The sequence below is a fragment of the Nematolebias whitei genome, chromosome 14, assembly GCF_014905685.2.
Source record: "Nematolebias whitei isolate Nwh7 chromosome 14, NemWhi1, whole genome shotgun sequence".
Lineage (NCBI taxonomy): Eukaryota > Metazoa > Chordata > Actinopteri > Cyprinodontiformes > Rivulidae > Nematolebias > Nematolebias whitei.
The window spans coordinates 8710096-8725286 of NC_056511.1; the positions used below are offsets into that span (position 1 = coordinate 8710096).

At 38.0% G+C, this 15191-nt stretch overlaps 1 protein-coding gene across 1 annotated transcript in view; it reads left to right on the plus strand.

Annotated features, from left to right (window-relative positions):
* Positions 1–15191, plus strand: part of ncam1a (neural cell adhesion molecule 1a) — a 345049-nt gene that overhangs the window by 240578 nt on the left and 89280 nt on the right. The window contains exons 2-4 of the mRNA XM_037687811.1: positions 8838–8912; positions 11479–11688; positions 12846–12989. Of these exons, the coding sequence (XP_037543739.1) occupies positions 8838–8912; positions 11479–11688; positions 12846–12989 (429 nt within the window). The remainder of the gene's footprint in view (positions 1–8837; positions 8913–11478; positions 11689–12845; positions 12990–15191) is intronic.

Genomic DNA, 15191 nt, shown 5'->3' on the forward strand with positions numbered 1-15191 from the left:
TATGCTGCAGTAATCCAGGCACAAGGAGTCCCAACTAAGTATTTATTGCTGTACATACTCATACATTTCATGTTTATACTTTTCAGTTGGTCAACATTTCTAAAAATCCTTTTGTTTTTATTGGTCTTAAGTAAAATTCTAATTTTCTGAGATACTGAATTTGGGGTTTTCATTAGTTGTCAATTACAATCATCAACATTAAAAGAAATAAACATTTGAAATATATCAGTCTGTGTGTCATGAATGAATAGAATATACAAGTTTTACGTTTTGAATGGAATTACTGAAATAAATCAACTTTTTCACGATAATCTAATTTTATGACCAGCACCTGCATTTTTTGGCACAATCTTATCAGTTTATATTGTTGACCTACTCACTTCACAGAAAGCACGATGGCTCTTACCTTTTCTTCAAGGTCTTTTTCTTGTCTGTGTGCAGGATAGGAAGTGAATGAAACTCAGAGTTCGTCGGCTGTTTGTTTACAAAGTGAAATGAGCTCACATGCAGCGTTTTGGGTGGATTCTTCAAATTCACATTTTTCAGCCACATTCTTCTTAATTCCTCAAGAGATGGAAACCGCTTCACAGGAACAATCTTTTTTTTTTTTTTTTTGTTTAGGATCCGTGATCAAACTCTATTTGCTGTAGCCTTAGCTTGGTCTGGTTGTTCGTGCAGCCGTGTGAACAGCACAGCAGGACCTGAACCCCGCTAGGACATTGTAGTAAACTTCACGTGTAAACAAAAACAATGTTTGCTTTAGATGGTGTAGAGGCAGGGCAGCCGGCTTGGGACCCGAGAGTCCCAGGTTCGATCCCCAGTCACTGCACATCACGTGGCGTCTCTGGGCAGCACATCTAATTCCCAAAATGTCCCCCGGGCGCTTTCAATAGCTGCCCACTGCACCACCTGGTGGTGGATGGGTTAAATGCAGAGACTAATTTCGCCATTGTATGGAAACATACAGTGCTGACATTGTGATGACATTATTATTATTATTATTATTATTATTAAACTGAATGCAACTAACTTACAAAAAACCCTTCTGTTACTGATACTTCCGGTGTCGGACCGGAAGTTTCTTGGAGAAGCGTTTCTACAGTAAAAGCACCAGGAAGAAAATGAGATATGTGAATTTTATCAGGTTTTGTGTTTTATTTTGAAAACCGGAAATTCACTCTGCCCCACCGCAACTGTTATTGTGAGCAGCATCACCATCCTCCCTCACAGCGCTGTATCGCACGGATGAGTGGAGTCAAAGCGCCCGGTGTTTGTTACAGAAAAAAAAAATCTGCCAGCAGAGGGCCCCTCTGTGCCAAGGGCCCCTGGGCACGTGCCCAGATTGCCCTTATGGTAGATCCAATCTTGATTATTGTTTTTTGTACATGGATGATTGAGCATGAACTTGGATGTCCTGAACCACTTTGGCTGTGGTTGTCTGCCTGGGAGGAGTCGACAGGGGACAGGACAACCCCCCAGAAACCATCTTATCACCAGTAAACTGGTTAGTCCACTAAAGGAATGTACTGCTTAGTGGGGAAAACAGTTTACGTGGGACTCCCCAGACTGATGAAGCCCTCCGGATAGAGGGCGAAATGTCGTGAACTTTGTTGTCTTTCCACAAAAAAACGAAACTGTCCAGATGACTTGATTGACCATTACTGGATTTTGTACCTGGATGACTGAGCATACACTTAGATTCTTGAACATACTATGTTTCAATAGTGTTGGCTATTTAGAGCAGGAGTTTCCAAAGTTAGGACTTAGACCCATTTGAAGCTAATAAAACATCAAGTGGACATTTTGAGATGATCTTCAAAGATCAAATTAAGTGTAGAAAATAAACTGAAGATATGTTTTTTGCCAATCTGTTACAAGAGACTAAAACATTAGTCAGTGGATTAAAATGTAAAAAGGTTGTTAAGGCTGTTTCCGTTATCAATGTACCTGTCAGAATGGAGGAGCGTTGAACCCAGGATACTGACTCTATATGAGGGACACAAAAACAAAACTTTATTTTAAATAAAAGATAAATGTTGACGAGACTGCTAAAACTTACGATGATGGTTACCAGGAACACAGAGGAGACACAATGAAAGGTCCAACCTAACGAGTGGCAGGGGGAACCAATAATGCAGTGCTGGGGTGATCATGGCTGGAGACCTAATATATGAGGATGAACGACAGCTGAGCTGATTACAGACTGGAAACAGGCGAGTGTGGCAGGCTGACTGAGGAGGACCGAGAAACGGCACAGTGAAAAACACTGCAAAGAACTGAACACATTAACAACATTAGGATCCAAAGATACAGAACACAAAACAGCAGGGGGGGGGGGGGGGGACAAGTAACCAGATCATTGCAGTACTTGTTGTATTAGCTTATCAATTATTTGCTTTATTTTGTACTTACATCAATAGTTTGGGGATCATGAAGGACCCCACTCACCCAGCACACACACTTTTTGCCCCACTCCCCTCAGGAAGGAGGTTAAAGAGCATTAAGTGTAGAACCACTAGACTGAGGAACAGCTTCTACCCTGAGGCTGTTAGACTCATGAATCTCTAACTAGAATAATCACTGTGAAAAACCATATCATGTTGCTGCTGATCTGTTTCATGTTGCTGCTGATCTGTTTCAATGTTGATGTGTTCATGCGTGCACATCTGCTCACAGACTCATGTTCATGTTTGTGCTGATGTTCAATGTTTTATGTTATGAGTGCTTAGTGTATATTTAGTTGATGGTTTTCTTAGTTCATATCTTAGATGTTATTACTGTTTTTCTTATACATTTTATTGTTGGATGTAACTGGGACCCTGTGTACATAATTTCGCTCCACCACATGTACCACATGAGGTGCGAATGACAATAAAGAAACTCTGACTCTGATAAGTCTTTTTATTCTGGCTTAGAAGATGAAAACCTTGGAAACCACTGACACTATGGAGAATTTAGATCTACCCCCCCCCCCCCCCCCGGAGGAAAACCCTTTATCTTTTTGACTCTGGTAAATCTTCCTCACCGACTTTCATTTTCAAATGACTGAAAAACTAAACGAGGAGACGTTCAGTAAAGTTCTGTTTTTGCACATGTTAGTATTACGGGAGGAGTCACAAAAAACATTTGAATAACGGCACTGTCTCGTGAAGCTTCTTCTAAACGTTGCGATGTCTGTGCAAATGCAAAAATCAGATCAGCAAGGGCCCAGTGGTCTTGCACATGCAGGCATGGAAACTATGTCCGAACCTTAAAATTGTCTCATCAGGTCTCAATTATGTCATGTCTGAAATGATTAAGTGACTGTTAGTCTAAATTAGGATGATGGCTGAGATAGTCCAACACCCAACACTGTCACCCAGGAGACTGCTGTGACAGAAACTGGAAGGACGATAGTAAAAATTCAGCACAATAATATTTTGTTAATTTAAACCAAGATTGCTGAACAGAAATCCCACAGGAATTAACAATTCCTTTTTGCCATGGTGAGACATCAGAAAATGGCTTCTGGAAAAATAACGAGTGCAGGATTTATACAGTCGAGATGCTTTTCAACCCAGCTGTTGACAGAGAGACAGTTTTATCAGTGAAGAGAGCAGCTTGACCTGTCATCAGCATGTCATCATGTATTTTATATGACCGCTCTGCAACGTGAAGTGAAAACACACAAACAAACCCTTTTTTTGCTTTAGGGCATGAATTTGTATTTTGTTTACTTTAATTCCTTCCGGACAATTAGGTTTAAATGTTTAATTAGATTTTTTTTTCCTCTAATTTTCATTTAGTCCTTGACAAGTGAATGAGCTAGATAAACAAATGATGGGATTTAGGGGGAAAAAACAACTTGTTTACTGATAGAAATATTACGGCTTGCTTCGAAAAGAAACTTCTCCCATTTTATTCCACTTCAGTTTCAGTTTTCTAGTTTAAGTAGTAACAATTTCCTCCACAGCTGCACCAAGAGCACAACATGTGGCCCAGGTGTTCTGCACCAGAATCTATCAGTTTGACTGTTTTTCACTCGAAACGCTCTCTTCATAAGAAGTCATGCTCTCATCAGAAAACCACAGAATCGGAGCATTGGTTGGATTTTCACATGAGGTCGTCCGTACATTGAGAAGAAACAAACTTTCAAAGTTCATGCTCGATAATCCAGGTATTTTATTTTTATTTTATTTAGCCTTTATTTATACAGGTAGTCTCATTGAGCCACGAGAACTCATTTTCAAGAGAGACCTGTTTAGGGAGCAGATGGGGGTTAAGGACCTTGCTCATGGTTCCAGAGTGGAGCGAATGAGGGTGGGGGCAAGTGTGGATGCTTCACCTACCCCACCCACATTTTTGATGTTGTCGGTACTGGGGCGTGAACCGGCGATCTTCCGATCACAGGCCCACCTTCTCTAACCTCTGCGCCACCACTCCCCCAAACGTAAATGTTCAGTCAGGTCATCTGGATGTTATCTTTTTTTTTTTTTGGAGACGTTTCGTCCTTCATCCAAAGGACTTCATCAGTCCGAGGACCCACAGCAGACGTAGTCCCAAAAGCAACACACTCCCATGGTAAGGGAGCACTAAGTTTGTACTAAGTACTAAGTCCCATACTAAGTTTGTTGTGGCTTCTCGGACTGATGAAGTCCTTAGGATGAAGGACAAAACGTCTCAACAAAACAAAACAACAACCAAAAAGAACAAAAAAAAAAGAAACCATCCAGATAAGGATGCACGATATTATCAGCATCGTATAGGTATCAGCCGATATTAGCGATAAAGTTAAATATCGGACGTCTGCCATTCCATCAAAATAACTCACCGATATAAAAGGCGTCCGTTTTTAGTTAATTGTTAATTTAAGAAACAGTCCAGTATATCTATTAATGCACTACTACTTGTGCACTTTTCACTTGTCGCTTGTGAACAGGTTGAGTTTAGATTTGTGAAAATTTACAAATTTGCACTGTTCAGGTGTTATTATTGTGTTAGAGAGGGTAAATGTCATGAATACATTTGACATTAAACATCCAAGTTGAAGTGTTACATCACTTTCATCCCCCTTTTTGGTATCTGCATTTGGCAGAAGCCAAACTGACAAGGACCATGCAGAATAATGTATTTTAATCCCGCAGCAGATAAAGCTATCTAGGCTCTGTAAGTAGGTCTAGGAAAAAAATATTGGTATCGGTATCGGACAAACAAGTTTTAACATATCAGCATATTGGATATCGGCCAAAAATTCAATGTCGTGCACCCCTACGTCCAGATGACCTGGCTGAACATTATTGGATTTTCTACCTGGATTGTTGAGCATGAACTTTGATGTTTTGCACCACTTTGGCTATGGCAGCCTCACAGGAGTCGACGGGGGAGAGGGCGGGCCCCAGAAACCATCTTATCACCAGCAAAACTGGTTGGTCCACTATGTAGATTTGCTGCTTGTGGACTGAGTTTGTTATGGCTCCTCTGACTGATGAAGTGCTTTGGATGAAGGACGAAACGTCTAAAAAAAAAAAAAAAAAGAACCCGTCCAGATGATCTGACTGAACATTATTGGAAGAAGCAAATTAATTTAGGTAAAAATCGTCTGTTCTTGTTTTCTTTTTATTATGTGCACAGCTCAAGTCAGAACGGTAAACTGCTTACAAGTTAAAAGCCAAAAACGTTGGTAATGCTGATTTCCAAAGCATTTAGACAGAATGTGTACCTTTCACATTTTCTAAATGCTCCACATGATCCCTTCATCCCAGCATTTAGGCTGCGATAAGGCTTTCCACAATAATTGTGATGCCCTTTCAAATCAAATGACTGCAGGAGAAGACGAGCAACAAAGGCCATGGCTGTGAGAGTCTCTTCTTAGTCACAGATGTTTTCTAAAGCTGTTTGACTGCCGCTCTGTGAAACATCAATGCCATCTTGTGCCGTGACGGTAGCTGGCTACCTGTCTGTGAATGGCGAGTCCTTGCCAGCCATTCCCACGAAGCTCCTGGGGAGAATTGAGCTGAAGCTGACTAACTCATTTATGTGAAGTGGTGACATGCTGGAGGCTCAGCTGGATTTTATTTTATTTTTTCCGTCAAGCACTAGATCATGATTCATGGGCATTTTGCAGGCTGCGCTTTCATTTCTATGCAGCCTGTTACTGAAGATGAAAGCCTAATAGTAAACCGTCACACCTGAAAGGTTATCGCATTTTCACTAATATTGATGAACAAGTACAGGTGATGATTCGCTGATTAGCCTTTTTAACAGTTTTCATTTCAAATGCATGACTTTTAATCTGCGAGCACGAAGGGAGGAACAGGCGCCAGGTGCTGCTCATGAATCTTGGCTGTGCTTCTCTTGCTTTAGTTAATGCTGAAGTGCATCTGAGTCTCAGACAAAAAAAGAAGCATACTCTTGGATTTAAGATCTAAATCACCTGCCAAGAGAAGCTGGGTTCGGTAAAACAAGGAGAGCATCTGGAAAGACTCAGTCAAGTTGCTTTTTAAACTTTCAGTAAATAGATCACTGTGTTACTGTGTATACTTATACGTGCTTTCTGAAGATTCAATATATCTCCATTCAAGTAAAAATGCAAACTGTTTGTCTGTCTTTGGGTATTCAGATGTACACTATACATGTAAATATTTTCCATTCAAGGTGATATTTATACCGTAATATACCATATTATAAAATACCGTATTATTTTGCATTATTGGCGTTTATCGTAGATCTTAGATACTTATGCAGTTTCTTTTTAAACTTTATATTTTATTTTGCTTTTTTTGAGGTGTAACTAGGACCTTGGGTAAACACTTTCGTTCCACCTCATGTACGACATGTGATGCGACTGACAATAAGATTTTTTGGGAAATTTAAAACAACATATGAGCTTTGTCTCAAATGTCAAGAAGTTCATTTACTGCATGTTAAAAGTGAAGTAAGTTTATTTCGGCTGCTCCCTTCTTCATGGGTTTACCACAGGGGTACAACTCACATGAATTTACAAATGTTCTTATTTACATCAACGCTCCTGCAAGCACCCTGCAGATGTTGGACACTGTCTATCACGGTGTGTTAAGATTCATAACTAGCTGTAACTACCGTACCCACCATTGCACCCTGTATTCACTGGTTAACTGGTCATCATTAACTTCATGCAGTCTCTCTCACTGGTACATTTTCATCTTTACATCACTTCTTGGTCTGCTGCCTTCTTATATCTCCTCCCACATTTCACATCGTCAGTGCAGCTACAGCGTGCGCTCTCAGGACATTATTACCTGCAGTGTACTCTCAGTGCAGACTGAACTTGGCAAAAGGGCCTTCTCCTGCTCCGCTCCTGTTCCCTGGAATATCTTGCAAAAAGATCTGAAGCTCTCGACCTTGACCTCTCCAAGGGATTTTAAACATCTGTTAAGTTCATGGAAGACCAACGCAGACATGTTCTTGTTTTTAGTATTTTACATCGCTTTATAATGTAGCTGTTTTTGTTTAGTTTTTATACAATTTCTTCTATCCATTCATCCATCCATTATCTTTACCCGCTTATTCCATTTTGTGTCACGGGGGTCGCCGGTGCCCATGTCCAGCAATCACTGTGCGAGGGACGGGGTACACCCTGGACAGGTCGCAAGTCCATCACAGGGCCAATTTCTTCTATTTACTTTTAATTTTATTTGCTCTTTATATGATTGTTCTTGTCTGTACCTTATCTGTGTTCTTTGGGTACCACTTTACAATAAAGCTCCCCTTATAAATGCTAATAAAAATGTATAGACATATTAATACCTCTATAAACATTTTACTAATCATTAATAACTACTTAATATGCATTAATTAAGGGCGATAAAGAGACAAAACTGAGCAGTTTTTTGCTAAATAGTCATCTAGAGTTGTTATATTAAATATTTCAGACTGTTACTACATTGTAAGCACAATAAGCATCTGTAAACCTATTTTTAGGATATAATATTGAACTTTATCACTGCATTGTAAGTATCCACAACTAATGTATCCTAAAAAAAAAAAAAAAAAGATTTACAAATGTTTATTGTGCTCACTTATACTTTAATATAACAAATCTAGATGAAATATATAATGTAGATGAACAGATTTGGCTCACTATTTGGCAACAAACTGATCAGTTTTGTCTCTCTGTCACCCTTAATGCATATTAAACGATAATGATTTATAAAGCGTTTATAGAGGAATTAATAACATGTTTATAAACTATTTATTAGCCATCTATAAGGGGAGCCTTATTGTAAAGTGGTACTGTTCTTTGTTTAAAACAATTTTCTCTTGCAACTGGGTCCTCGTGGCTCAATGAGACTAACCTGTATAAATAAAGGTCCATGTTTTATGCCGGATGCCCTTTCTGACACAAGCTGGGCTCGAACCCACAACCTCAGCATTACAAAGCCACAGCATTGACCAACAAGCTACTGCAGCCTTACTGTCATATTAAAAGTGTCTCCTACAAAATGTTTGGAGCCAAAAAAAAAAAAAAAAGATTATTTATCTTGGATTTCTGCATTTTTCTCTTTCATGGAGACGGGAAGAAATTCAAAATAAACGGATGGCAAACCAAAAATGTTACTGTTTGGTAATAAGTCTCAGTTTTATGAGATTAAATTCAAAAACAATGTGCACCTTGAGATGCTGCGCTCCAGTGAACATAAAAATGTAATCCCAAAGTTTCATTTAGGGGAGTTTGGCTGAACACGGTTGTTTCTTCTGAGCGGGCAGCGCAATATAACTTGGAGCGTTGCCTTTTTGGACTTTGGCTCCACGGCACTATTCCTCTAGATGGAATCAAAAAGCTAATGTATGTTTTGCTTTCTCTCTTTTCTCCACTTCAGCTGCGGTTCAGGTGCAAATCACTCCATCTTATGGGGAGATCAGCGTGGGGGAGTCCAAGTTTTTCCTCTGTGAAGGTAAAACCTCAATTAACTCAGCCTGATGCAGATTTTACCTCGTATGACTTCATTATATGCACTGATTGAGGTCATTTAATAAAACGATGACAGGCAGGTGAAATGAAAAGGATTTTGCTTGTAAAGAAAATATAAATGAATTTAGCAAAATATTATGTTCAGGCATTAAGGGTGACATACATAAGACAGGTGATTATAAGACTTAAATAACTATAACCACATTTTTTTAATGTATCAAACAATTTATGACAAACATTTTTGCTGGTTTTCATTACACAACACTAAAAATCAAGTTGTCAGATGTTTTTTGGGGGGATATACAAAGAAATTGATGTGTGGCTGTGTTCAGCTTTTATCCATTTATTGCCAATAAACTAAAATATAAAATTGTATTTTGATAGTTTGAGCAAACGGATTGGTTGATCATAGAACAGCTGGCCTTGACTAAAAATCTGATCTCTCTCTGCTGCTTTCTAAAGAATTCTACAAATATCAAGTTACAGGAGCAACGCTTTTATGGCATTTTTAAATGGAACATAAAGCACAGCCTTTTTTTATGAAACTGACAGAGTTTATATTTAGTTTTATGCCAAAAGTTTCTTATAGTTTGATCAAAAGTCTTTTAGTGGAAACAACTGTCGAACTAAATTAGGAACCATGTGTGTTCTTTATTAGACGGGACGTCGTTAATGTATTTCTGCAAAACAAAAACGGTTTCCTTCATGGAAACTGAATAAGGAGAAATGCTTGGATTCTTCTGTCGCTGAGAGTTGCCCCCAATTGAATAAATACAAATTATTTATACCACTTTTTAATCATATCATGCACTCATGATGCATTCATGCATATCATGTTGAAACAAAAACTTCCGTTCCTTTTCAGATCAAATTTTTTTTAAATCATTTTAGTTTAAACACTATTAATCATGCTGAAGTAATTCCACACTTTCAGTGATAAACATAAATAATATAAAAAGAAAAAAATACAATAGTTTAACAAAATCAGCACGCTAGTAAGTATTTTAACCTTTTGATAATAGTATGGCTAATTCAAACAAGAGAAACTGCATTTCCTGCGAAAATACAGTGTGAATGCTTATTGCTGAAAAACACCTCAAGTTAGCTAAAAACATGATGAAATGAAGTGGAAGTAGAACAAGCCTAAATTAGCAGAAGTAAGCAGAAAGAACACATATTTGTTGAGTTAGGTTTAAATAAGCAGAAATGACCACAAAAATGAAGAAATTAGCCAAAACAGGCTGAATTTAGAAAAAAAAATGCATGAAAAGTAGCTGAAAAAGAAAGAAGCTTAAACTACCAGAAGGATGGGAAAGAGATGAAATGAGCTAAAATAATGTGGAAATAGCTGAAAAAGCTCAAATTAGCATGAAACAGCTAAATAGTAGCAGAAATTAATTAAGCTGAAAGTTGCAGAAATTACCCCCAAAATTTGAATTTATCTGAAAACAGGTAAAATTAGCTAAAGACAAACTGCTAACAAGATAGCTGAAAAGATAAACCAAGCTTAAATTATCAGAAGAAAGCAGAAATAGTTTGCCCATTTTAAGATAAGATAAGATAAAACTTTATTGATTCCACAGGAAATTGTTGTGCCAGAGTTTCAGTACAAAGGAACATACCCCAGAAATCACACAAGATATAAAAAAACAGAAAATATAAAAAAATATATATATAAAAGGCCAACAATTAAGTTCTAAACCAACAATTAAGTTCAAAATTGACTAATTTGACTGAAAGAAGCTGAAATTGGCACAAAAAGTGGAAATGTTCAATTAAAAAAGGTGAAATTAGCACAAAAAAAATGCTGAAAAGGCATTAAAATATCTTAAGTTACCAGATGGAAGTGAAGAGAGCACTTTTTTTCTGAATTAGGCTGAAAACAGTTTAAATTGGTGCAAAAAATGTGTAAATAGCTGGAAAAGCTAAAATTAGCATAAAAACAGCTACATAGTAGCTGAAATAGCACAAAAAGCAGAAAGGAACATAACAAGCTGAAATTAGCAGAAAGAAGTTAAAGAAGCACAAACATGTTGTAGTTACCAGCAAGAATCCACAAGGAGCACAACATGGATGAAAAACAAAAACTGCTGAAAGTAGATGAAAAAATATTTAAGTTTGCACAAGGAAGCCAAAAAAACTGAAGTAGAACAAAATGTGAAAGGAGCAGAAAAAGGTTGTAAACACATCTAAAGATTTGAAGGATGTAAAATGAGCTCAATTCCTTTCCAATGAGAAAAAAAGGCAGAAAAGGCTAAATATTTCAAAAAGCTAAAGTTGCACCAATACCAACAGTCATAGCATCCCTCTCCTGAACGAGCTGAACGTTTTGATATACGAGTTGTTGAAATAACACACAAATTGTGGAACGAGAAAGATGCCGAAAAATGTACTAAAGAAAAATGGATCACAGTAGTGTGAATGCTTCATAAACATTCACACTCTTATCATATTTAAGTGTTTTTTATTTATTTATAGCAAACAGGTTTTTGCATTATTTTTGTCAAGGCAGTTTGTGCACCTGCTTCACTGTTCTCTCTGTTTTTTAGTGGTTGGAGATGCTAAAGACATAGACTGGTATGCTCCCAGTGGTGAAAAGATCCTTCCAACCAGGCCGAACATTTCGGTGAGCCGCAGTGATGAAACAACATCGATTCTAACCATTTACCACGCCAACATAGACAATGCCGGCATCTACAAGTGCGTGGCAAGAGATGGGGACAAGGAGGCTCAAGCTACAGTTCAAGTGACGATCTTTCGTAAGTGTTGTGTTTTATACCAAGTTTTTTATTTTCTCTTAAGGTATTTTTAACGTATTGAACATCAACATCACTGCAGAAACTACTGAGCCACTCAGACACCACAAGAGCTGTACACATGATGGACTGCTTCCTTGTAGGAATGCTTCAGTGATACTTTAAACCTAAGTTGAACAGCAATTCAAGAACATAAAACGAATGCACATAAGCACAATATTGGTTTTCTCATTCAGCCCAGGCTGGGGGTCAGGTCTAATGTATCTCATATCATCTTAACCAAAGGCGTAAATGTGTCTGTAATTTTAATGGAAATACAGGTAGCGTAAATTAGCAACATGAAGATCGGCAGAGATAGAGCACGTACTTTTCTAAGTACTTTGTAAATTAAGACAGTTCTTATTCATAAACAATGGCGATCCGTGCAACCTGGAAGTATTTTTTTTTGGCGCATACGGACCGTGCTTCCGTAACAGATGGGGGAATGACCAGCGCTACATCCAGAGTCAAAGCTTTTTAGCTAGCGCGTCAGTATTGCGCGTTGCTAGCATAGCGCTACATCAGTGCAGGCAGTTGTCGACGGGGTTGAGGGGTCGCTTCTGTGGACAGGGCAGGGCACTCTGCTTGTATAATGATAGGGGAAGCACTTTAATAATAATAATAATAATAATTAAGAAATTTGGCAAATTCAGAAATATCAGTAAAGGCTCTGAAAATATGTCACCTGGCCAACGGAAGCCGGAGATTAATGTTTGTACATTTCAGATTACACAGTTTACTATATATAGAATCATATACATGGGGAAATGCTGTTATTTTTAGCACAAGGGATGAAGCTATTTTTAGAAATAGGACTTTACATACTTGAGTCCAGCATTTTCCTCTTATTTGTCTATATTACCCTTAAAGGCATTAACATAACGTCTTAATAGTGGCGTTTTTAGTATGCTTCAAAGATTGGCCATAGCACATGCAACCATCTGTAATAGCATTAAAACTAAATCTAAAAGCCTTTTTAATCAAACCACTTTCATATTAGGTCACTAGTTTAACATCAATCAGTTTTAATATTTTGTGTGTGATTCATTTCTGCTGGTCCTCTATCTGTGATTTATACAAATATAAATATAATATGTTTTAATTTTTACCTTTCTCTGCAGAAAAAATCACTTTCCAGAGAGCGCCCAGTCTGCAGGAATTCAACGAGGGCGACAACGCTGACATAGTTTGTGATGTTGTCAGTTCTCCACCACCAACCATTTTTTGGCAGCACAAAGGCTCCAGAATCCAAGCTTCCAAAGATGGTGAGCAGATTAAACAACGACCAAAAAAAAAAAAAACCTGTTCCTGCACTTGAACTGCTTTCTCACCTTGGAGCCACCGTGCACTCCAATCCACTTGACTCCCTGAGCAGTCACCTCACCTTCCTGCCAATGCCGTCTGCCAGTTCGTGCTTTCCAATCAATTTTCAACACTCTTTCCGAATCTCCCGCTCCCCTTCCCTGTTGTCTGTGAACAAAGCTAAGCATTTACTGCAGGAGGTAGTTGTAGACCTCTTAGATACCACAGGCACTTGGAAGTAGTATATTTAGGCCTGTAGCAGGAATCGGTTGAAAGGATCTCTGAGAGTGGAATGAAGTTTAATTTGTCAAAATAGAAGAACTGTGAAAAACTGAACTTAACAAAAGCAAAAAGGTGGAGAAAGAAAGAAAAGCAAACACTGTAATTTATTTATGTCAATGCTAACAAAAGAGAAAATTGCACTGAGACCCTTTGAAGTGTAGCAGGTTAGCTAACTTAACAACAGGTTATATTGTATTTTCCCAGGAGTGGAGCATCTGTATGGTTGGCAGTCAATAACTGGGTGAAACTCTTTGCTCACTGAAGGATTGCTAGGTTTGCTGCCTGTATTTGTGCTTTTTAACGTCTCTCTCTTTCTATTGAAACGTGTTCTCGTTAGCATATGAAGTATGCTCACCAACTTGAGGCTTGAAAGGAGGCTCTGAGAAGTTTGTCGCTCGCTCCTCTACACATAAAAAAGGCTGTAATTAACTTTGATTTGCAGCGGTTACCATTGATTCCACCATTCAGGTATAATAAGCAGAGCGAACCTGACTAAAAGGAAAAACAAGAAACGATCCACCGAACTTTTCAAATCCGTCTTGCGTTATAATCCCTTTATCAGCGCAGATGCCGGTGTTTTAAACAATTGTAGCTTTGCTGGGAAGATTTCTTGGGAGCCGTGACATTCTGCTCAAGAGAAAAAAGTAAAGAACACCGCAGAAATAAATAGCCTGCAGGAATACACTGATAAGTTTCTGTGAAGGTTTTAAAAATATGGTTATTCTTTTATAATTGTACTGGGTTTGACTGGTACCTATATGGATCTTTTTAACACTTATTCTGGCAGTGAGATAAAGAGAACTCAAGTCTACAATCTTATTGCAGGCAAAAATGGACCAAATCAGATTTTTTTTTCTTCCCATTTATGACTCATATCAGGTTTTTTGATTACCGATAGTCGGCATGTGACCATTTTTTATTTTTCAAATCCAACCCAGATCTTTTTATATGTGGTACCAAATCAGAAATATCTCTAATAAGTTTCAAAGCGACCACAGTTTGAATGGTCATGCCATATTTCATCCGACTTTGACGTCATTGAGGTAGAGCTATGTGAACTGATCCAGGTGTTGAAATCAGTTCCAACCTTGTGCAGTTTAAATCGTGGAGCTCTGCACGACTTCATCTACAAAATTAAAGTATAGTTGCTTCATTGTTGTTTTTTGAACGACTGAGAATCTACAGCAATATTTGAAATTAACCTGATGCATGCTCAGTAATACAGGTAGAAAAATCTCAAAAAGTTAAATCTGGTCCTCTGGATATTCAACATTTTTTGAATATCCAGAGGACCAGATTTAACTTTGTTTAAATATAATATTAACAGTGCTGTTGGACCTTTTCAGTATTAACATGATAGAATCAATTTTTCAGGTTTTTTTTACCTTCTATATGTTGCTCCTGTTCCAAAAGCACAATGTTGACACGGAGTAGCTGGCAAGAGACGATGTCGAATGTAAACACTGGACGGAACAATCGTGTGCGAAAATACTTTAATCGTTTCTGACTGCACAAAACTTCTGCATAGATACACACATGCTAACATGTGTAGCATTCATATTCTGTAAACACAGCAAGCTGCATAACGTCACGTCTTCTGCTCATGCGGGTCACTTCAGAGCCATGGACTGTTCACAGTCTGACAGTCACAGTTAAATTATAAGCTAAGCAACAACACAAAATATCTAATCCAAGCAAAAAATTTGAATTGTGCATTAAGAACTAGAGTTTTAACATAACCCAAGTCTGTGACAATTGCAGCTATACCCAGATATAAGGACCAATGAAATGGAGACCAAGACTAGGGCTGAACGATTTTGGAAAATATTCTAATTGCATTTTTTTTTTTTACCTCAATATTGCGATTGTGATTTAATATGCAA